The 24,740-nt window shown below is 43.6% G+C and overlaps 1 protein-coding gene across 1 annotated transcript in view; it reads left to right on the top strand.

The window, feature by feature from the left end:
* The window catches only part of kpnb3 (karyopherin (importin) beta 3), a 66,454-nt gene that overhangs the window by 395 nt on the left and 41,319 nt on the right, over positions 1-24,740 (top strand). The window contains exons 2-4 of the mRNA XM_078221510.1: positions 14,559-14,639; positions 17,813-18,005; positions 19,398-19,500. Coding sequence (XP_078077636.1) covers positions 14,559-14,639; positions 17,813-18,005; positions 19,398-19,500 — 377 coding nt within the window. The remainder of the gene's footprint in view (positions 1-14,558; positions 14,640-17,812; positions 18,006-19,397; positions 19,501-24,740) is intronic.

Raw genomic sequence — 24,740 nt, 5'->3', positions numbered from 1 at the left:
ATGTGTCTTCCCTCATCTGAACAACTCCCCCCTCTCCAGCTGCCCCTCTGAAAACTCCAGCTCTGAGCAGAAGCTGAGATTCTTCTCCCTTGGCAGCAGAGAGGATTAGGAGGAGGTTGGACAGAGGACTGACTCCACAATCAGGAGGCAACTCAATCAGGGGATTAGAAAGAGAAAGCGCTGGGGGAAAAAAAACTCAGCAGCTCTGGCAGCATCAGTGGAGAGAGATAAAATAGAAGCAAAATACTTACTGCAGAAACCAGGGATCTGGATCTAAATCTAAAATATAAACAGAAAGCACTGGAAAAACTCAGCAGGTCTGGCAGCATCTGTGGAGAGAGGAATCGAGAGTTGGTGTTTCGAGCCCAACGTGACTTCTTCAGAGTTTGACTCAAAATGTTAACCCTTGTTTCTCTCTCTCCACAGTTTTTCCTTGTGCTTTCTGTTTACATTTTAGATCTAGATCCCCGGCTTCTGCAGTATTTTGCTTTTATTTTGGTAAATAAGGAGAACCTGTTTACATTGAATCACTGGTTTGGTCTCAACCAGAGTATTGTACCCAATTCTGGGCACCGCATTTTAGGAGGGCTGTGAATTGGGGAAGGTATGGAAGGAATAGATTCAGGAGACTCCAGTACAAGAGACTTAAGTTGATGTGGATGAATTGGTGAAGGTGGGGCTTTTTGCCTTGGGGAAGAGAAAGTTGGGAGCATATTTGACAGGCATTCAAAATCATGAGGGGTCTGGACAGAATAAATAGGGAGTAACTGTTCCCATTGGCATGCGGTTCACCAACCAGAGGACACAGATTTAAGGTGATTGACAAAAGAACCTAAGGTATCATGAAGGAAAACCGTTTTGTGCCACAATTGGTTCGGATCTGAGAGGGTGAGGGCAGCAGATTCGATCGTGGCTTTGAAAAGAGTATTGGCTAAACATGAAAAGAAAATAATTTGCAGGGAAACGGATGAAAAGTGGGGAGTGGGACTAGCTAAACTGCTTTGACAAATATCAGTCATGGGCACAATGTGCTAAATGGTCTCCTGTGTTATGACCATTCTAGTGACAGGCGAGACAGTGACCAGACAACATGCGTTTAAAATAAATAAAGAACAAGAGGGAGATGAGCAGATTTTTTTCACTTGTGACTTCTGATTTAGAATGCATTGTCTGAGGGGGCTGTGGCCATAGGTTCAATAATAACTTTCAAATGGGAATTAGATATCAACGTGAAAAGGAAAATAAATTGCAGCACTGTGTGGGGGAAAGGGAAGAGGAGTGGGACTAATTGGATAGTTCATTGAAAGAACTGACATGAGCATGATGTATCAAATGGTCTCTGTTTGCTATAAGGTTCTTTCTGTATGGAAACCTTGTCTGGGAGAGTAGATCATCCATAACTTGACGACTGCAGGATTTAACATGGACTCTTTTTAAATTGCAGACCTGATTGTCAAAAGCGTGACCCTGTAAAAATGTTTTTTTTTGGTTTAATCATTTTTATTGGTGAAGGGATTGAACTAAACATCAAAATACAGGGCCTCACCTAATGCTGCCTTCTTGCACTTCAAGTTTGATCAGAGATGAACATTTCTGTCCATAAAAATGTTTTCCTTCCCATTCATATACCTGTAGATTTGTAATTTTCTTAACTTGTTTTTAGCAATCTATCAGTCAAAGCTGCAGGAGAATCCTTGTTTGTTTATATAAATTGGTTAGTGAGGTTTTTGTGGCGATCTGTAATTTGGCCATTGAATGGATTTGTTTAATTGTAACCACAATGTATGTACTCTTGTATTGCCTTTCATATTGGCAAAGTTATAACTTGTGAATGGAGTGCGATTGGCTTCAGTGCGCCAGGTGTAAGTTAAAGAGCTGTCATTTTGCAGGTTAGCGGTGAGATAGAGGGGAAGGGAAATACTCATTCCTGATCAGTGTGTCTGAGATGGTTAGTGAGGACAGGACTGAGGTGGGATTAGGTATGATGCTCTCTCTGGACACCTGACAAGGTGTGCAGATTAGAAATAGTGACATGATTAAGGTAACGGAAGGAAGGGTGAAAACTGTGGGGACCATACCTCAGTGAGTTACAGATGGCTTTGGGAAGTAATGAGAGAAAAATGCTTTGGTTCTAAATAGGGCAGCAGATTTGAATCATTAGTCTTATTTTCTAAATCTGCTCCATTTGACAAGTCAGTCAGAACATGAAGCAGTGTCTCCATGATGTATCATCTGAGTTGTTCAGGGGGGGACACAGTGGTTGGCACTACTGCCTCACGGTGCCAAGGACCCGGGTTCGATTCGCAGCTTGGGTCACTGCGTAGAGTTTGCATGCTCTCCCCGTGCCTGCGTGGGTTTCCTCCGGGTGCTCCAGTTTCTTCTCACAATCCAAAGATGTGTGGGTTAAGTTGATTGGCCATGGTAAATTGTCACTTAGTGTCACGGGGACTAGTAGGGTAAATATGTGGGATTATGGGGATAAGGCCTAGGGTGGGATTGTGGTCAGTGCAGACTCGATGGGCCGAATGGCCTCCTTCTACACTGTAGGGATTCTATGATCATTTGGGTTAGTGCTGATCTAGTATTCAGGAATAAGGCTGGGATCTACAAAGTAGACTTTGTTTTGCCAGCCATGGCTCACTTGGCAACACTGTTGTCTCTGAGTCAAAAGATTGCTGGTTCAAGTCCCACTCCTAGACACTTGAACGTAAAAATCGAGTCTTATATTTGCAGTGGAGTGCTACACTGTCAGAGGTGCCACCTTTCAGGTTGGATGTTTAAACTGAAGGCCCATCTGCTGGGCGATAAATGAAGAAGATAACAACAATATTTAGAAGAAGAGCACGGGGAGCTCTCCTTACTGTCCTGGTCAATGTTTTTTCCTTGACCAACATCACAAAAACAGGTTATCTGATTAGTATCACATTGCTGCTTGTGGCAGCTTGCTGTGCACACAGGGCATGATGGGTCATATGGCCTGTCTCTGCTATAAGATTCTTTCTGTATGGAAACCTTGTCTGGGAGAGTAGATCATCTCTAATTTGACGACTACAGGATTTAACATGGACCCTTTTTAAATTGCGGACCTGATTGTCAACAGTGTGATCTTGTGAAAATGTTTTTATTTGGTTTAATCATTTTTATTGGGATAGTGAAAGGATTGAAAAATAACAGGGCCTCACCTAATGCTGCCTTCTTCCACTTCAGGTTTTATCAGAGATGAAAATTTCTGTCCATAAAAATGTTATCCTTCCCATTCATATACCTGTAGATTTGTAATTTCCTTAACTTGTTTTTAGCAACCTATTGGTCAGAGCTGCAGGAGAATCCTTGTTTGTTTATATAAGTTGGTTAGTGAGGTTTTTGTGGTGATCCGTAGTCACATTTCCAATATGATAACAGGGCATATTACTTGAGCTGCTCTGAAATTTCCTCCCTGAATCTCTCCCCCTCTTTCTCCTTAAGACTTACCTCTTCGACCAGATTTTTGCAGATCTGCTCCAATATTGCCGTATGTAACTCAAATGTGGCTTCGTAACACTCTATGCTGTCGGACATTTCATTATGATAAAGATGCTATCACTCATCGGCTGTAAGGTAGTTTGGGGAAGCTTGGGGTTACGAGAGGCACTATAAAAATTCAAACCTTTATTTTCTTGAAGACAATTTAAGAATATGAGACATGAAACTTACTTGCTGAGCTAAGTTTTAAGCTGCATAGTGATTTTCAAATTTATTTTATACCTGCTCTTCAGGTGTTGTGAAATTGGTAGTGGTTCCCCACTTGGAATTGTATTTATATTTTGGGTGTGCGTAATGCAATCATAGCAAGTCTGTTTTAAAAAGAAAAAACTACCTGGGGAGTGATGTTTGGCACTTAGCAAAGAGAGTTTACACTTAATGTGCTGTGGGATCTGTGTTTTATATAACTCATTATTCCCTTGAGGATTATTATAGACGGCACTTCCGGGATTTGATTATGAATTAAGCAACTTGGAATATAAATTTGTTGCCTTTAATTTGTCTCTCAAAACTTTTACCATAAAATTTTCAGCAAGCTGATAATTTGGGCTGTAGTATTTATTAAGGCCGTGGGAATGTCATTGTCCTTGATATATTGAGTTCCTGACTTGTGCGAATAGGCTATTACACTGGGAGCCGGAATACCAACTCTTGACCAATTGTGCTTTTCCTTGCTGCCATAAGCTTCAGTGAAATTAGATTGGTGACTGCCGCAGGTCCTGTGATTTTGTTCGCGGTGGTGTGTTTGGTATTGTTCTGCGGCTCAGGAAGGTGTGGCAATCAGCTATTTCCTGGAATTACTTTCACAGAGTGAGTGCATGTGTCAAGTTGGTGTGTGGGATGGTATAAAAGGATGGATAAACTGAAACTCAGCAGATCTGGCAGCGTCTGTGGAGAGAGAAACGGAGTTAACGTTTCAAGTCTGATATCACCACCACACGCACCACCCCCCCGCCCGCCCTCCCTTTCCAGGGCCACCTGACACTTGTTCTTCAGTTTTTTTTCACTGAGCACTGTCCTTTGTTCCCCTATTAACATATTCTGCTATCTCTCCTTCTCTGCACCTTCTTTAGTCCTTAATGCTACCAGTAACGCTCCCTTTGGTTTGTGTCCATGTCATCTTTGTCAGTCTGTCCTTCGTTGTGACCTGTTTTATTTCTATCCCAACTATTCTGCTCAACCTTCTCCACCTCCAACTATCTAATCCATTGCATTTCTTCAGCTGCGAAGTAAAGTCATATTGGATGTGAAAAATTAACTCCGTTTCTCTTACCACAGATGCTGCCAGACATGCTGAGTTTTTCCAGCATTTTCTGTTTTATTTCAGATTTCCAGCATCAGCGGTATTTTGCTTTTGTTTATACCAGAGTTGAAAGGTGGGTTTTAACTTGCTGATCTGGCCAGTTCCCCTTTCTTTGACCGGGACATTGGCAGGATTTAACTGAAGCTGAGAAATAGTTTTTCAGGCGACTTGAGTAGCATTAGGATTTATTTCAATACATACAGTCAGTATAACTTCTGTGTGATGTTACAATTGTACTGTGTACGGTAGATTATTACAAGTTAACAGCCATCTTTCAGTGCGTAACGCTCTCACTTCTGAGTCGCATGTACTCCAGAAAGCTGACTGTGTTGCCCGTACAGGGCTGAGGGAGCAGCGAGTTTCAGGTGGACATTAAACCAAGGCCCCCACAGGTGGATGTAAAGGGTTCCTTGGTTCTATGTCGCAGAAGAGCAGGGAAGTTCTCCTCAGTATCCTAGACAATGAGCATCACAATAAAAAGATTGTTTGCTCATTTATCACATTGCTTTTGTTTTTGGGAGCTTGCTGTGTACAAATTGATTGCCATACTTCCAACATCACAACAGTGACTGCACTTCAAAGATACTTCATTGGCTGTAACATGCATTGCGATGTCCTGAAGTTGTGGGAGGTGCTATAGAAAAGAAAGAACTTCAACTTATTTAAAGAGACCTTCAGGTTGGCTGAATGTACTGCCTGATGTGCTATGCAGGCCATAAAGTTGCCAGATTTGTCATCTGGCCTCTGTCAGTTTAGTGGTCTCAGCAAATCAGCAGCAGTGTCTTGGTGAAAGATGAGAAGTGGAGGCTCCAGGAGTGGGAAAATTGACCAACTGTGATGTGTGACAACATCAACAAGTGGTATTTATATAGCACCTTTAACTTCATAAAATTTCCCAAAATGTTTCACAGAAATGTTATCAAATAATTTGACATTGACCCACGTAAGGAGATATATGGGGAGATGATCCAAAAGCTTGGTTAGAGGTAGATTTTAAGACATATCTTGAAGGAGAGAGAGAGGTAGAAGATGGTGAGGTTTAGGGAGGGAATTTCAGATGAGGGGCTGGGCTACTGATGGCCACCAATAGTGGTGGAATGAAAACTGGGAATGCTGAAGAGGCCAAAATTGGAGGAGCGCAGAGATCTCAATGTTGTAGAGCTGGAGAGGATTACAGAGATATGGAGGGATTTCAAAATCAGGGTGGAAGCATTAAAATCAAGGTGTTGCTTAACCAGAAGTAATGCAGATCAGTGAGCACAAGATGGTAAGTGAATTGGACTTAATGCAAGTTAGGATATGGCCGGCAGTTTCTTTGTGACTTCAGGTTTATGGAGGGTAGAATGTAGGAGACCAGCCAGGAGTAGAAGTCAGGAGGCACAGGTGAGGGTTATAGCAACAGGTAAGTGGAGGTAGGACAGATTCAGGTGGTCTTGCGGATGTGGAAATTGTCAGTCTTTATGGTGTCGTGGAAGTTGTGTACAGTTTTGTTCTTTCTCAGACACTTGCCAGTGAGAGGGATGGCTTGGTGGCTAGAGAACGGAGTTTGTGGCAGGGACCAAAGATAGATAATGGCTTCCGTCTTCCTGCTATTTAGTTGGAGGTGGGCATGGTTTTGGGAGGTGACAACACATTCAAGGTCTTTGGAGAGGAAAGGAAGATTGGACAGTAGTTTCCAAAGACAGTGGTTGCTTTTTATTTTTTAAGAGGGTTGAAGAGTACCTAAAGAGGGAAAGCCATTAAAAATGGTTAAAAAACGTGGAAGGCAGGAAGGAAAGTTGGATGGCCAACAGTTTAATGAGTATTAGGTTGAGGGAGCAGGAGGGGTGGTCTTATCAACATCACGACCTTGGGGGATGAGGAGAGATGTGAGAGGCTCTAGAGAGAGATGCAAGTTAATGATGGGAGAACTATCAAGGAAGTGGGCTAGGAGTGGGGGGAGGAGAGGGGAAATTGGAGAGGCAGCCATTCTTATGGCCCCACGTTTAGTGACAGTTACACTTCATACTGGTTGGTGAATAGAATTGAACTTTACTACAATGCCGTCATGCTGTTGAATAGAAAGCAAGGAAGAACTTGAATTTATACCATGCCAATAATGACCTTGGGGCATCCTGAAGCATTTGACAGCCTTAGGACTATAGTTACTGTTGTAGGAAATGTAGTAGATATTCTACACACAGCATGGTCCCACAAACAGCAATATGATAATGACCAGATAATCTGACATTAAAGGTCAGTTGACAGGTGTGGCCAGGACAATGCGGATAATTCCCCAGCTCTTCGTTGAAATGGTGCCATGGGATCCGGTTACATCCAACAGAGCAGGTTTAATCTGAAAGGTACGTTCCCTGAGTGCGCTGCCCGCCCAATGTCACGGCGTGCCGCCTGCCCAGGATTTTGGTATTGAGGCTAATGGAATAGGACTGGAATCCACAACCTTCCGACTCAGATCCTAGCGCTAGCAGAGCCAGGGCCATGGCTGATTTGGAATTGTTGAGGTTTACTATCTTAAGTTTGTGGAGATATTGCTGGTGAACCATCTTCAGGAGGGGAGAAAATTGAAGATGATTTGTTAGTTCATGAAAAGCTAGGTTTTAATGGACAACACCAGAGTGAAGCACCAACTCGTTTTACTGCTATTATTGAATTCTGCACCAACCCTTTTAACTGCTATTACTGAATTCCACCCCCCCATCAACATTCTTGGAGTTGCCATTGACTAGAAATTGGACCGGCCATTAACATGCTTTATCTGTTTGCCCTCTGAGTTGGATGTGAAAGATCTGTCACTAAGAGCAGGTCAGGGGTTGAACGCTGTAAGGTGAGTGGCTCACTCCCTAACTCCCCTTAGAATTTCTATCATCTACAAGGCATTTGACAGGATTGAGATACTCCATTGCTTGGATGAGTGCAGCTGCAACAGCACTCAACACTTGACACCGACCAGGCCAAAGCATTTCCACGTCACCAACCAGCTTAAACAGCCACACTCTCTGTTGCACAGGGGTGCAGCATCTATCATCTACAGGAGACACCACAGAACTCATTCAACTGAGCCTTACCATCTCGAGGTCAAGGGCAGCAGGTACATGAGAGCATCGTTGTCTGCGAGTTCCCCTCCAGTTCACATACCTTCCTGATGGGAACTATATCGCCATTCCTTCACAATCGCTGGAATAGAATCCTGTAACTTCCTTCCTAAAAACACTGCAGGTATATCTGTATGGACTGCAGCGGTTTAAGAAGGCAGATCATCATTATCTTCTCAAGGGCAATTAGGGATTGGCAGTCAATGCTGGCCTTGCCCATAACACCTGCATCCTAAAAGCGAATCTTCAAACAAAGGTTCTAAGTAATAAAATACCCATATCATAATAATTGCACATATATAGTACGAATGATATCAGGACGTTGCAGAACAATTAGATCTTTGAATGATATCAGGACGTTGCAGAACAATTAGATCTTAGGCGGCACGGTAGCACAGTGGTTAGCACTGCTGCTTCACAGCTCCAGGGTCCCGGGTTCGATTCCCGGCTCGGGTCACTGTCTGTGTGGAGTTTGCACATTCTCCTCGTGTCTGCGTGGGTTTCCTCCGGGTGCTCCGGTTTCCTCCCACAGTCCAAAGATGTGCAGGTTAGGTTGATTGGCCAGGTTAAAAATTGCCCCTTAGAGTCCTGAGATGCGTAGGTTAGCGGGATTAGCGGGTAAATATGTGGGGGTAGGGCCTGGGTGGGATTGTGGTCGGTGCAGACTCGATGGGCCGAATGGCCTCCTTCTGCACTGTAGGGTTTCTATGATTCTATCTTTGAAATAAAGGTTGTTCCGAGACTAACATATTTTGCATCAAATGTGTTCAACAGTCATGAAATGAATGACTGGTTAACGTGCTAGTTAATATGAGCCGAGGGACAAATATTTTACATAGGCCGTTGAGAAATGCCTGCTCCTTTTATCATGGGGCTGTGGTATATTTAATGCTCACTGTAAGCAGCAAATTGGGCATCAGTTTAATTTTGCATCTAAAGTATGTCACCTCCAACAATGCTGCTCTAGAGCATTGGCTGACATTATAGTGTAGGCTTCAAACCATACAGAATACTGTGCTTCATTCCAAGCAGGCTTTTGTATTACATACGAGAGCTCTTTGTGATTCAGTTTGTTCATTCATTCTTAAAAATGCCTGAGTTTCTATTCTTAAGCCCGGTGAGGAATGCCATTATGGATTCAATAAGCTTCATGTGTCTAGTCAGGACTGGGCTGCTGCTGGGTGATGAATGGCCATCAAAGCCTGGCGTTTTTATCAGCTGCAACACTTTTAATAATCAGCACATTCATTCTTAAAAGACAATTGATTAAGATCCTAAAATAGATAAGTTAATGCTTGCTGAATTTTGTAATCCTGGCGGGAGATATTTTTTGTGTGCCTGTTCAGAAATCTTTTATTCAGAGTTATAGTGTGGTGTTAACAGCAGTCATCGCTGGATTGTGCAGCAACTGTGAAAGGAGTTACAAGGCCATTAGTATTCTATGTTAGGTTAGACTAGTCATTGTTAATGGATGCCGCTCTAACTTGAGTGTATTAACCCATTTGAAAAAGGATTTATTTTCCCCTTCTGTCCTGGTATGTTATGTCCTAACTTGTAGTTATTAGCCTGACTCCTCATTTTCTCCTGAGCTTGCTTAGCTCTGCTTTCTGCTTGTGTGTGAAAGAAATTTGGCATGGGTGCAGTTAAAGCTGGGGCTTTGTCATTGTACATCACCACACACTTGCATGCGCAGCCATCAAAAAACCATTTTGTTTCCAGTCAGTACCATTTTCCTCCTCCAACGCCTGTCAATTTGTACACCCTCCATTTGAGGGAGTGTAATGAGACAGCACTTGGTAGCGCAACTGTGTCTTCTCTTCTCTCCCTAGTTGACCCCGCCACCCCCACTACCGCCGCCACCACCTCTAGTAACGCAAGTCAGCTATCCTCTAACGCTGCATAAACCATGGGTCTAAACTGTTGGACCGCTAACGTTTTTCACCCTGTTCTTGACTGGCATTTGTTGAGACATTACAACAAAGGTCATTGCACAGAAGCGATTAGGAGTGGGAATCCACTTGGTTTATTTGATTAATTGACACTTTGTTAATCGAATCTTCGAATAGCAAGGTTTATGTCTGATAATTTGAGTCTTACAGCTTCTACACACACAGGCATTGCTGAAATTTAACCAGTTGCCAATGTTTAATGTAAGATCTTGGGCAATGAGCTTTTGCAAAGTGGCACAAGTCGGGTTAACTATTCCTCCAGGATCTTACACATCAGTCTGACAAATCCCATTGTCGTGTGCTTAGGTACTCTGAATTGTGAAGAACATTTGGGGCATTCTAAACAGCACAAGGTTAACCAGCATTGATGCCTTGCGTACATTTGTCTAAAGGGAGATGACACTTTTGAGAATGATTTCTTCCTTTAAGCAAGTGAGTCTGCTCGAGTCCCTCGATAAAATTGAGGCACTGCGTGCTGTGGTGTAACTCAGTCCCACACTGAACAATGGCATTTCCTCAGTGAACCATTGGGAAACCTAGTGTGACAACATTTCAGACGTGTCAATGTGTCATATCTTCTTTATTTTTTCTTGTCTTGTCTCAGTGCAGATTCCCAATTCCCTTTCCCTGTTCTCTGCTCTGAAGAATGTCTAGATTTGCACTGTCATTTCAGGAACAGGAAGAAGCCATTCTGTTCCTCAAGTCTGTTCTGCCATTCAATTGGATCATGGTTGATCTGTATCTAAGCTCCAACTACCCTCCTTGGTTCTGTAACTCTTAATCTCCAATAAAAATCAATCGGTCACAGTTTTTGAAATTGCAGTTGACCCCTAGACTTGGACAGCTTTTTTGGGGGAGAGCGTTCCAGATTTCCACTCCCCTTTGTGTGAGGAAGTGCTCCCTGACGTCACCCTGAATGGCCTGGCTCCAATTTTAATGTCATGTCCACTTGTTCTGGACTCCCCCATCACAGGAACTAGGAAATGATTAACTCCTTTAATCATCTTGAGCAACTTAATTTGATCACCCCTGAATAAACAAAGAGCAAAGAAAATTACAGCACAGGAACAGGCCCTTCGTCCCTCCAAGCCTGCACAGACCGAGTTGCCTGACTGAACTAAAACCTTCCACTTAAACTTAACTCTTCCACACTCGGCCAGTGTATCCTTTCCAGAGTGCGATGCCCCAAACTGAACACACTCCTTTAAAAGGGCTCTACGCAGCTGTAACACAACTTTTACCCCTTAGTGTTCCAGCCCTCTTGACACAAAGGCCAACATTGCATTGACCTTCCACTGGGGTTAGTGTGTATATTAATAGGGCTGGTTGTGACCTGCCTGTGTTCGGGGGACAGTAGGTTGATCTGAATAGGATTGCCTTTCTGTTTGGTAACCCGAGCTTCGCACAGTTGAGGTAAACAAGCTCGAGTGACTGTCAGACGTGAATCAAACGTGACGTGATTGGATGCCAAACTGGTCAGGAATAACACATTAGTCCCCCAATGGCTTGTAGTTTCCCAGCTTGTGACTAAACTGTCAGTGCCAGAAGTCTCTCATCCCCACACCCACCCCTCTCCTAATTGTTCACTATATAAAAGTTTGAAACTGTCCTTGTGCTGTTTGAACTTTGGTTGTTTTTTATGAATCAGTGTTTTGATGCAGGTTGCAAATCACCTAAACCTTTTCTGTAAATCAGATCAGATGTAATTATCAGAAAGGAAAAGACATTGCTGAAATATTATGTACCTCATTCTTTGGTGCAGATGTTGACCACGGGAAATGGACGAGACGTTAAGTATTTTTGGCTGCTTTTGCTATAGGGTTACTCAAAGTTTCAGTTTTGATTATTTAAATTCATCGAGACACTCAGTTCTTCCATCGGGAAAAAGACACGAAAGTCTGAGATCACGTACCAGCCGACTCATAAACAGCTTCTTCCCTGCTGCCATCAGATTTTTGAATGGACTGACCTCGCATTAAGTTGATCTTTCTCTACACCCTAGCTATGGCTGTAACACTCCATTCTGCGCACTCTCCCTTCCTTCTCTATGTACGGTATGCTTTGTACAGTGCGCAAGAAACAATACTTTTCACTGTATACTAATACATATGGCAATATATCAAATCAAAATCAAAAGTGATGCATAACCAATGCTGTGGAAAAAAATATGAACCCTGGCATTGCTCCAGTCTGTCCTTGGGCCTATGCTGTGCCGGTTAAAGCAAAGACATTCACCAGTGTTGCTCTGACGTAGGTGCTAATGAAATAGATGACAGATCAGGCTTTACCCCTCTCACTGTGGGATGCCATCAACTCCTACTCGCGTGTTGATATGGTTGCCAAATGGACATCCCACCACTCACTGCAGAGTATCTCGTGCTGCTGTCTTAACACACCATGCCGCCCCTCTTCTCCAAACTCCTAACATTGGTTGTGTTGAAATATAATTCTCAAGATCATTTCACCGAGCTGTTCGGTCTTATTCTGTCACCTACCTAGACAACACTGGGATGGATATACCTACACCACATGGACTACAGCGCTTCAAGAAGGTGGCTCACCACCACCTTCTCCAGGGCAATTAGGGATGAGAAACAAATGCTGCCCTTGCCCATGATACTCACATCCTATGAATACATTTTTAAAAACTTGTGTTTATAAGGAGCCTGTGGATTGATTGGTCGTTCCTTTCCAGGCTTTGTTCGTCTTAACCTTGATATTTGAGGTCATTAGTGCCCATTTGATTTTTTATAACTGCAAAAAATTGCATATGACTTAACCAAGTTGGCTCATTCTCAGCTATATTTTTCTACCTTCCCTATGGGAAGTGACCTTAGACTTGCTCTTCAATCTAATATTGGGAATTGCATTTGTGATGAGCTGTTACCCTGCATTGCCACCATCTTGGGCCTCTGTTTTGACATACAAATGTAAGTCAGCACTATCACTTGGCTTGAACAGATGAAGCGGTTTTTTTTAATGAATGTGTTGATGGGTTTTCCATTTTACCACAAAATGTAATAAATCCCATAATCTAGTGGAGTACAGAGTGGTCGTTATTCTACATATACAGGAAAGACAAGCAAATACTCAGACAAATAATTCAAATTATCAATTGTTATAATTGTTGTGGTTGGTGTCTTCTTTCGTACGGATAATGAAAGAACACCAGAAAATGTGGGGGCCTCAGGATAACTGGATAGAGCCATCACCACATGGCCCCATGGTGCACATGAAATCAAGAGTATAATCACAAAGGAACAGAATTAATAATGAACTGCAGGATAATATAACCATCCACATAACTTGCCAGCAACATCCAGGATCCATCCATTGAAGCCTTTGCATCTCCATCATATTGTCATGTCCAGCCATCTCCAGCCCTTCTCAACAAACACTAAGGACAAGACTATGTAAGGCCAGTGGTCAGAGTCTTCTTGAAGACCAGATACGATGTGCTCCATCGAACACGAAATGCCCAACCCTCAGATCGAGATTGTGGCCGCCAGTTCTCAAATTTGGCTGGCAATTCATCCCAAGCTCTCCTCGGGAAATCGGGCGCATGGATACTCCTTCTCCGGCTCCACCTCCCCGAATCAACCAGGATGTTCGACATACCATGCAGCAGGATTTCCAAGGACTGAAGGTGCGCTCCCATGGAGGAATTTGCCCTCTCGACTGACGGGATTCTCTTTAGGATATCTCGCAGTTCATCAATGTGAGTGCCAGCAGTCTGTGCCGGGGAGCTGAGACTATCGTTCACAACTTCATTCATAATGGCGGCCGTCATCTCAATGCCTGCGGTAGACCCGCTTGCCAGTGAAACGGCCACCGTGAACTGGGCCCCACCAAGGTCATCTCCAACCACCTCAATCAAGCGAGGATTTTCTTAATTCCGTTCCCCGTCGCCAAAATTTAGCCAGGATCTCCCAGGAAACGTAGCACAGATTATACAGATCAGGATCATATAATTATCGATTGTGCATCAGGATATTAAAAATGAGTAACTGGAGCTCGCGTAAACACAGCCATTATAGCGCCAACATCATATGACCCCCGAAGAGGACATTTTAAACTTCCCTCAGCCGTGAATACACTGCGGTGTGTACTGCAAAGACAGTTAACCATTTCACAAATGCTTCCTTGTCTCTTTGTACAATATCGTGTTTTGTCTCTATTGAAGTGGAATTGGGGAGGAATTTGTGGAAGGCGAGGGAGAAAAGATGAGGAGCGGTGAATTCTACTTTGCGGTAGTTTTATTCAGTTTTTCTCTTGGCATAATCTTTGCAGAGGAGGTGAGAACTTGTCCTGTGTTAGGAGTGGTGTAAATGAATTGCCTGTAATGTATGTCTATTGTGTTAAGCAACTTTGTGCCATCGTCCATTTTGCTTCTATACCTGTATAAAGAAACCTGTTTCACTGGGATAACTTTCAGCTAAAGTCTGCTTAAACTATCATGTAATGCATCTTGATCTGAGGTATTAGATCCTCTTGGCGAATTTAGTAAGTTGTGATAAACTCAAAACTGAAGCCTCATGCACCACATGCACTTTTCAAAGTTAAGTAGAATTTGAAACGATTAGTTGGTTTTAAAAAGCGTTTCTTAATTGTGACTTTATAAGCCTTTTAAAAAAAATCTAACTGTGTATGAAGAGAGATGTCCATATGGTTTAATGTCTTCCTATTTTTCAGGAAGCCTACGAGAATATCCCTGGCCAATCGAAGGTTACGTTTCTCCTGCAAGCGCTCAGGAATACAGCAGCTGCAGAAGAGGTAATTATCAAAATCTTTGCATTCTCTTTGGTCCAGCATTGAAAAGCTCATGGGGAATGAGTAGCATTAAAGATTAGAGCCAATTTAGTGAAGGATGAGTGGTCAAAACTCGTTTCAGGATTTTCATCTCCAGGCTGCACGAAGGGATTGGATAGGGATTCTGAACGATATCTGAATATGAGCAGAGGTCTCATTCTGTTCCACACAAAAAATGATTATCAGTCCTGAGATGTGTGGGTTAGGTTGATTGGCCATGCTAAATTGCCCCTTTGTGTCAGGGAGATTAGTAGGGTAAATACACGGGGACAGGGCCTGGGTGGAATTGTTGTTGGTGCAGGCTCGATGGGCTGAATGGCCTCCTTCTGCTTCTTTTCCAATTTAGAGACTGCTTTTTAAAGCCTGATTGTGTTATAGTAACGGAATATAGGATAAGTTGCACTTGTATAATCGACATCATAAAACATCCCTGAAGTTAACACTGAGTCTTGTATGGTGATATTAAAGCAGGTGACATAAAGCTTGGTAAAAGAAAGATGTTTAAAGGAGCATCATAAATGAGGAGAGAGCGGAATAATTAAAGAGGTTTAGAGAGGGAATTCCAGGACCTTAGCAACTTGAAGGCTTTCATTCTTTAACATTTGACTATTTCTCTATAGAGTCATAATGGTGAGCAGTTGATTCCTCTACAAATCGTAGTTATCCATATTTAATGGGGGCAGTCGTGTGGCTGAAGGCAAGTCATTGCTCAAGTTGAGATGGCTGCTTTGGAGAGGTGGGAATGCAGCCAACGTGAGGGTTTTCCTGTGATTGAAACAGATTTGTCTTTTGGAGGCTACTGCAGTGTAATATTGAGGAAAAGGTAAGGAGTCAGGCATTAGAGTGGAGTATACCAATTTGTACTTTTGGCCAAGGCAGTTTTGATATTGAGAACAGAAACCAAACTGGAGTGATTTGAACTTTGCAAGTGGGCATGGAATTGAGAGACAGTGACTAATTCTGCAGGTGGAGGGAAGCTGTTATAGGCAAAGGAATCAACGAGGTCCTTGCAGTTCATTATCTTCGGTATTCTTTTGGCAGATTGTGGGATATGATGAGCTTACCTTTGCCTGCATTACAATTCATCATCTGTGAACTGCTGTGGGACATCCTGAAGACCTGAAAGATATTTTTAAAAAGCGCGGTCTTTTTTCTTTTTAGCATAATTCCTGATGCTTTCCTGCCACGTTGCTCTCAGAGCCCTGCCCTTCCGCACTGAATTCCTGACTTCATTGTTTTGCACGGCACATGTGTTTCAGAATGAGAATTGTGAGTGGATTCCGTGGAAAAGAGATGGGAAAGGCATTTGTCCCATCAGAGCAGAAAGTCATCCATGAAGATGACTGTTGTAGGAGAGATGGTGGCATGGTGAGACCACATCCGCGAGTATTGCGTCCAGTTTTGGTCTCATTATTTTGAGGAAGGATGTGGTTGCATTGAATCATAGAATCCCTACAGTACAGAAGGAGGCCATTTGGCCCATCGAGTTTGTACCGACCACAATCCCGTCCAGGCCCTATTTCCGTAACCCCACGCATTTACCCTAGCTAATCCCCCTGGCACTAGGGTCAATTTTAGCATGGCCAATCCACCTAACCCGCACATCTTTGGACTGTGGGAGGAAACCGGAGCACCCGGAGGAAACCCACGCAGACACGGGGAGAATGTGCAAACTCCACACAGACAGTGACCCGAGGCCAGTATTGAACCTGGGACGCTGGCGCTGTGAGGCAGCAGTGCTAACCACTGTGCCACCGTGCCGCCTTTTTTTCTTGCCCAGCTATGTCCTGTACACAAAATTGGTAGCAGTTCAGAGGAGGTTCACCAGATTGATTCCAGAGATGGAAGGGTTGAGTATGAGGAGAGATTAAACAGCTTGGCTTGTACTCGATGGCGTTTGGAAGGATGATAGAGGATCTGATTGAGATGTGTAAAATTTTAAAAGGGATTGATAAAGTAAATGTATACCAAATGTTTCCTCTTATGGGACGACCTAGAACAAGAGGTCACAGGTATAGGTTGAGAGGCAGTAGATTTAAAACTGAGATGAGGAGGAACTACTTCTCGCAGAGGGTGGTGAATTTGTGGAACTCGCTGCCCCATCGCGCGGTGGAGTCTGAATCGTTAAATGGTTTCAAGAGGGAGGTGGACATATTCCTAATAAAAAAAGGGAAAGGGGGATATGGGGAACAGATGGGGAGGTGGATTTGAGACCAGGGAGACATCATCCTCCATTACGACGTAACTGCATGATCTGATTGAATGGCGGAGCAGGCTCAAAGGGTTGAATTTGCTGCCTCCTGCTCCTAATTCCAATGTTCCTATGGTGGTATTCTCACTGAGCTAATAGTCCACAGGGACAGTGGTTGAAATCCTACCATGGCAGCTGGTGGAAAATTCAATTACTTGAAATTAAAAGCTAACCATGGCACTATCGTATGATTCAGTTGTTTTAAAAAATGTATTCTTTCACAGGATGTGGGCGTGCTGGCTTGGCCAGCATTTATTGTCCATCCCTAATTGCCCTGGAGAAGGTGGTGATGCACTGCCTTCTTGAATGCTGCATGTCGTGTAGATACGTCCATTGTGCTTATAGGAAGGGAGTTCCAGGATTTCAACCTTGTGGCAGTGAATGAGAGGCAATATAGTTCCAAGTCAGGATGGTGTGGGACTTGGAGGGGAACTTGCAGCAGATTGGATTCCCATGCATTGTTGCTCTTGTCCTTCTAGGTGGTAAAGGCAATCGGGGAGGCTAACAAATGCTGACCTTGCCAATGATCTCCACACCCCATGCAGGAATGAAAAGGTCACAAAATGACACGCAACCAGACAACTTCTCTTCCGTAAAATGAATTCCTCTAGTTCAGTTTTTCATGTATGGTACACTGAGATTGTTAAAGCATAATTCTGAATGCAGTGCCTCCATGTAACATGACTGTATCCAGTTCCCTGTATATCGGCTTTCAAGGGCTGTGGGGAACTGACAGTGGACTAAGTGGATAACTCTTCAAAAGAGCAGGCAAGGTGGGTCTTTCCATGCTGTGTGAATCTACGATCAACTGAAACTTTAAAAAAAATCCGTATGATCTTTCAACTTAAGAGGGGAGGTATATAATTGCGTTCCTCTTTATTTGCAGGTCAGACAGATGGCTGCTGTTTTAATGCGGCGAATGCTGTCTGCTTCTTTTGACGAGGTGTTCCCAAACCTAACCCCCGAGGTACAAAATGCGGTTAAAGATGAACTGCTTCTGGGTATCCAGATGGAGGGGTCATCAAACATCAGGAAGAAGACCTGTGACATTGCAGCAGAGCTCTCTAGAAATCTGATTGGTTAGTTACTTGTGATATCCTTTATTTTATATTTGGAGTTTGTGTTTCTTAGCAATGAATTTTCACAGCTATAGCCTTTCACAGAAACTTTTATTCATCAGAGAATCATAGAATCCTACAGTGCAGAAGGAGGCCATTCGGCCCATCGAGTCTGCACCAACAGCAATCCCATCCCAGGCCCTATCCCCACAAATTTACCCAGCTGATCCCTCAGTGGAAATAACCCTAATAACCGCTAATATTCAGTGGAAATTCCGGTATATAACTGGAGTGCATTTGATGCGTCTCTATTCCTTCTGTTTTCCCTCATGCCCCCTGCGTGCAGGCTGGAAAGTTAGATTGGGATCTGTGAATAGTATTATCATTTCTAAGGTGCCAAAGCTGCTTGTCTTTGGGCTGTTTGACCTAATGCATTGTTGCCAAACCATCTCTATAAGTGCAACGCTATGAAAAGCAGTGTCACTAAAAATGAAGTGGTGTCGATGTTTGGAGACTTGATTCTTTAAGACTTGGTTACCTGTAAAGACTCGCATTCCAATCATTATTTTGTAAATTGAGTTTGTGTCTTTATATGCCCTGTTTGTGAACAGAACTCCCACTCACCTGACGAAGGGGCAGCGCTCCAAAAGCTAGTGGCTTTTGCTACCAAATAAACCTGTTGGACTTTAACCTGGTGTTGTGAGACTTCTTACTGTATTAAAAATGAATCCAGACATGCACGTGTTGTTTTAGTGGCAGCTGTGGCTCAGTTGGTGGCACACATGCCTCTGAATCACAAGGTTCCGGGTTCAATCCCATTCCTGAGCTTGAGTGCAGAAATCAAAGCTGACGTTCCAGTGCAGTACTGAGTGAGTGCCGCATTGTAGAAGGTGTCTGTCAGGTGGGATATTAAACCGAGGACCCATCTGCCTGTTCAGGTGGATATCAAAGATCTCCCGGCACTATTTTGAAGAAGAGCAGGAGAGTTATCCCTGGTGTCCCGGCCAATATTTATCCTTCAGTCAACATCACAAAAGCACAGGTGATCTGGTCACTATCATGTTGCTGTTTGCAGAGTGCAAATGCTGCGTTTCCTCCATTACAACGTAACTACTTCAAAAAGTACTTCATTAACGAAGATATTTAATGATCATGAAAAGTGCTATATTATTGCAAGTGGTTTTTTCTTTATGCTACCTTATTTAACAATTGTTATCTGTGGTAACATAATTACCACATAAGGCTAACTGTAAATGGACATTTCATAATCAAAAATATGGACACACCAGTGGGCTGTGAAGGTTCAAATGGAAAGGGGCTCATGGGTGTCTAACCAAAGCGAGTGATTGGCTTAATTAAGAACGTTTCTGATGTATTGATCCAGGCTGAAGGTGTTGCTTATTTATATTTTAGATGACGATGGCAACAACCAGTGGCCGGAAATTTTGAAGTTTCTCTTTGAATCCGTCAGCTCCCAGAATGTGGCATTGCGTGAAGCTGCTCTGCACATTTTCTGGTAAGTTTCGTGTATTCCATTCCCCCCCCAACGCACACACACACACACCCCAACCCCCCGCCCCGTGTTAAATTACACGTAGCTGACAGGGTGCGGCTGAAGCAGAACGGGATGGGGAAATATCCCAGAATTGACCCCAGTGAGTGAGTGACTCGCAGTTGCAAAATCTCCAGGTCTGAATGTTTTCTCATATTTCCATGCCATGGCAAAATATCTAACTTAGTTCAGCGGCAGTACTTTCGAATTGTAAAGACATGTAACACTGAGGCCATGCAGCCAGCCTGGGCCAGCTATTCAAAATGAAAAGAGCTTTAGAAATTGTTCCATTCCAATGGCCCTACAGTTTTTCCCCTTCAGCTGTTTATCCAGTTCCCTTTTGAAAGTTGTTATTTAATGATTACTATTTAAAGGGCGACATGATGGCACAGTGGTTAGCACTGCTGCCTCACAGCTCCAGGGACGCGGGTTCGACTCCTTGGGTGGACTGTCTGTGTGGAGTTTTGCACGTTCTCCCTGTGTCTGCGTGGGTTTCCTCCGGGTGCTCCAGTTTCCTCCCCCAGTCCAAAGATATGCGGGTTAGGTTGATTGGCTATGCAAAATTGCCCCTTAGTGTCAGGGAAATTAGCAGGGTAAATACTTGGAGTTACGGGGATTGAGCCTGGGTGGTATTAGCTCGATGGGCTGAATGGCCTCTTTCTGGACTGTAGGGATTCTGAATGTGCTTCCCACTGCCCTTTCAAGTTCCAGGATATAACTATGCAGAAAAAGAAATCCTCCTCGTCTCCCCTCTGGTTCATTTGCCAATGATCTTTAATAACGTCCACTGGTTAGTGACCCACCTACTGTTGGAATTAAGTAGCTCATATTCACCTCTCTCAAAACTCTTCATGACTGTTAAGGGCTTCTGTTAAATCTCCCCTTAACATCCTGTGCCATAAGGAGAACACCCCAGCTTCTCCAAGTGACTGATGTCCCAGTCTGCTCTCCAGTGTAGTCCTGGTCGGGGGGAAACAAGTGCTGCATTGTCTTGATTGAGACATGGGCGGTACGGTGGCACATTGGTTAGCACTGCTGCCTCTCAGCGCCAGGAACCCAGGTTCAATTCTGTGTAGAGACTGTGGAATTTGCACATTCTCCCCGTGGGTTTCCTCCGGGTGCTCCTATTTCCTCCCACAGTCCAAAGATGTGTAGGTTAGGCGGATTAGCCATGGGAAATGTGTGAGGTTACGGGGAAGGGTGGGGGAGAGGGACTGGGTAAGATACTCTGTCAGAGAGTTGGTGCAGACTTGATGGGCGAAATGGCCTCTTCTGCACTGTAGGAATTCTATGGTTCTGAGACATTGACCACACGTCTGCCTGGTCTCTTGGTGGATGTTAAAGATCCAGTGGCGTAATTCAAAGAGGAGCAGGCGAGACCTCCCTGGTGTTCCAACCAAGATTGCTAAAACCGATTATCTGTCAGTAATCTGCTATCCGTGTGACTTGCTGTGCACAACTTGGCTACTTCCCTGCATTCCAACAGTAATTACTCGGCAAAAGTATGTGGCTGGGGAAGCACTTTGTGATGACTTGTGAACGTGAAAGGTTCTATGTAAATGAAAGTTAATTCTTTAATGATTGCACTACTAGGGTTCCTAGATCAGGAGCCGCTGGCTGACCCTTCTCTCTCTGATAATGGCTGGGAAAGACCAATTGATGCAAATAATATCATGGAGCTTTCCTGCTGCATCCCAAGGTTCAGAATGTTGAGTAGGAGGTGCAATTGCAGCAGCCTGTAGCCTGTCTCATGTTGTGGGAGGCTGCTATTTATGTGGAAAAACTGCTGCCTGGTTTTAAAAAAAAAGAGAAGTTATTTGACTATTTTTGCTCTTGACTTTCACAAGTGCTGCTGTATTAGTTGTGGAAATCTGGAACATTTTCCCCAATAAATCAAAACTCTGATTGATGAATGAATGGTTGGTGACCTGAATGATGCCTGAGCTGCTGAATATTTCCAGCATTCAAAAAAAAATGTTAGATTTCCAGCATTTTGCCTCTTATTGGTAAAGGGATATGGATCCAAGGTGGGTGAACGGAGTTAAGATACAGAGCAGCCCAGACCTGATTGAATGAGTGCTGGGGACTGGCTTGAAGGGCTGAATGGCCTCCTCCTGTTTTTATATTCCACCCAATGTGTTTCACATGAGTTATCTAGCAGAACAAGTGCTTGATTAAAGTCCCCTTGCATAACTCTTGAATAAAGCTGACACTTGCTGAATTTTTTTTTCTTTATTCTTTCATGGGATATGGGCGTCGCTGGCAAAGTCAGCGTTTTTATGCCCATCCTAATTGTCCTCGAACCGAGTGGCTAGCAAGGCCATTTCAGAGGGTAGTTAAGAGTCAACCAAAAATATTGTGGACCTAGTGTCACAATGTGGGCCAGACCAGGTAAGGATGGCAGATTTCATACAATGAGTAGGCATCAGTGAATCAGATGGGCTTTTATAGCAGGTGATAGTTTCCTCCTTGCCATTACTAAGACTAACTTTCAATTCCAGATTTTTCATCAGCTTACCGGGCGGCACGGTAGCACAGTGGTTAGCACTGCTGCTTCACAGCTCCAGGGACCTGGGTTCGATTCCCGGCTTGGGTCACTGTGTGGAGTTTGCACATTCTCCTCGTGTCTGCGTGAGTTTCCTCCGGGTGCTCCGGTTTCCTCCCACAGTCCAAAGATGTGCGGGTTAGGTTGATTGGCCATGCTAAAAATTGCCCCTTAGTGTCCTGGGATGCGTAGATTAGAGGGATTAGTGGGTAAAGTATGTAGGGATATGGGGGTAGGGCCTGGGTGGGATTGTGGTTGGTGCAGACTCGATGGGCCGAATGGCCTCTTTCTGTACTGTAGGGTTTCTACGATTTCTATGATTTCTTACTATAAATTCAACCAGTTGCTGTGGTGATATTTGAACCTGTGAACCGTTAGCCTGGGCCTCTGGATTATAAGACCACTGACATTCCCACTATGCCGCCATCTCCTTCTGACCCTCCAATCGTGGCTTTTGATGCACACACACAAAGTCTGAAATACTGCTAGCACCAATGTTTCCTGAGGCTGAAGAACACCATTGCTGGCTTATGCTGGTTCTAAAAAGAGGGGCTGAATGGCCTGTCCTACTCCTGTAATAAAAACCAGAAATGCTGCAGGTCAGGCAGTATCTGTGGAGAGGAAGAGGTTTCAGGTTGCTGACTTAACATTGGAACTATTCCTGTTGCAGTGCACCTTGGCCACATCTCACTGTTTATTTGGCTAAAGTGGTGTCCCATTTACATAGCTTTGGTTTTGGCAATTGCAGTACAGTTTCAGAGAGTTCTTGCAAATGCTTGTTTGACAGCATTCTGCTTTGCATATGTTAAAGAAATAAGGAACCTGAATGCAGGTCACACTTGAAATCTGAACCGATTTTGAAACCTTACGACTGAGGCTTTCCAAGCCAACCTGTGAATATTCGTTTAGAAGCTTACAGGGCAGGAGGAGGCCATTCAGCCCCTTGAACATGTTCTGTTGTTCACTTAGCTGATCACTCGTCTGTATCATAGCTCCATCTACGCACCCTGGTTTTGTAACCCTTGTCTACCAAAAATCTTTATCAGTCTCCCTTTTGAAATGTCCAGTAAATCCCCAGTCTCGGCAACGTTTTGGGCAACAGGGTTCCAGATTTCTACTCCACTTTGTCTGACACAATGCTTCTCGATATTTCCCCAAATGATTTGGCTCTAACTGTAAGGTTGTAACCCAGCACCGCCCCCCCCTCCACCCCCCCGTCACCAGGCCAAAGTGCTTTATCTCCATTTAGCCCATTAAATCCTCCGTTATCATCTTAAGCCCTCAATTTGATGACTCTTGGGGAGTGAGCTGATCCTATCATTCTGAAGAATTTTTTTTTCTACTTTGGGCTTTAGAGGTCTGTCATTGTGAAATGAAGAGCCTGTAAAGTAAAAACGTGTTAATTAGTATTGGGAGTCCTGGGATTAGGAATTGCTATATTCCAGTAGAACATTAGTAGAAAGCTGATATTAACCCATCTCCCTTTTAACACGGTTTAGACAATGTATTGCCCCATGTTTCCACCTTTTATTCCCACCCGCTTTCGAACTAAATAGCACAGATGTCATTTTATAATTTGCCTTGTTAAATGGCATTTGCTTTGTTGCACTGAAACCTAATTTTAATACAAAAGGGATTCCATTTTGACAATTTCAGATATCTGCTTGAATTGAGTTAAGGAACTGAACTCCATAATTATTGTTAAAAATCACTGGTTCAGGGCATTCTAAAAAGTTTGTTTATTAGTCACAAGTAAGGCTTACATTAACACTGCAATGAAGTTACTGTGAAATTCCTCTAGTTGCCACACTTCGGGGCCTGTTCAGGTCAATGCACCTAACCAGCACGTTTTTCAGAATGAGAGAGGAAACCTGGAGGAAACCCACGCAGACACAGGGAGAATGTGCAAACTCCACACAGACAGTGACCCAAGCTGGGAATCGAACCCGGGTCCCTGGCGCTGTGAAGCAGCAGTGCTAACCACTGTGCTACCGTGCCGCCCCCACTTTCAGTTTAGGATATGTACAGTAATCTGTGGTGACAGTTTGAGATTCTGGTTTTAATCTATCTGACTTGTACTGTTCCCAGCATTAACCTACAGATGTGTGATCTTGACTAGTCTCGTACTGCGCACTGCTCCTTCTAAAGCAGACTCCAATATCTGGAACAAATTGAAGATCAGGTGGATTAGCGAGCCTGTTCTGTCTTGTACCAAAAATAGTATTGACATCTTGAAACTACGGGATAGCTCCAAGCTTGCAGGGGTTCTGCAGTTTTCTCTGATGTGATTTCTAATTGGTTGTCATTAGGCCTTTATTCCCTGTGGAGACTTCAGCGTGTTGCGCACATTGGTACATTTGCAATCAAAGCCTTTATGCACACATACATGAAAGATAAATGTGATTGCATCTCTGGCTTTACTTCCCCACCTCTTTCCAGTATTGAATTTGTTCGGCAGCTTCTGTGGAGAGAGAAACCGTTAATATTTCAGGTGGTTGACCTTGCATCAGAACTGGATAAAGTTAGAGACTTATCAGTTTTCAAGCGAATACAGAGATGGGATAAGCTGGGATGAAGTGGATAGAACAAAATGGTCGGATGATTACAAGTCACGGACCAAGGTGGTAATGGGACCAGTATGGTTTGAATTTTTGGAAGG

This window comes from Mustelus asterias, chromosome 10 (assembly GCF_964213995.1).
Source record: "Mustelus asterias chromosome 10, sMusAst1.hap1.1, whole genome shotgun sequence".
NCBI lineage: Eukaryota > Metazoa > Chordata > Chondrichthyes > Carcharhiniformes > Triakidae > Mustelus > Mustelus asterias.
The sequence above is the reverse complement of the archived record's forward strand: the minus strand, read 5'-3'. Positions and strand labels throughout refer to the sequence as shown.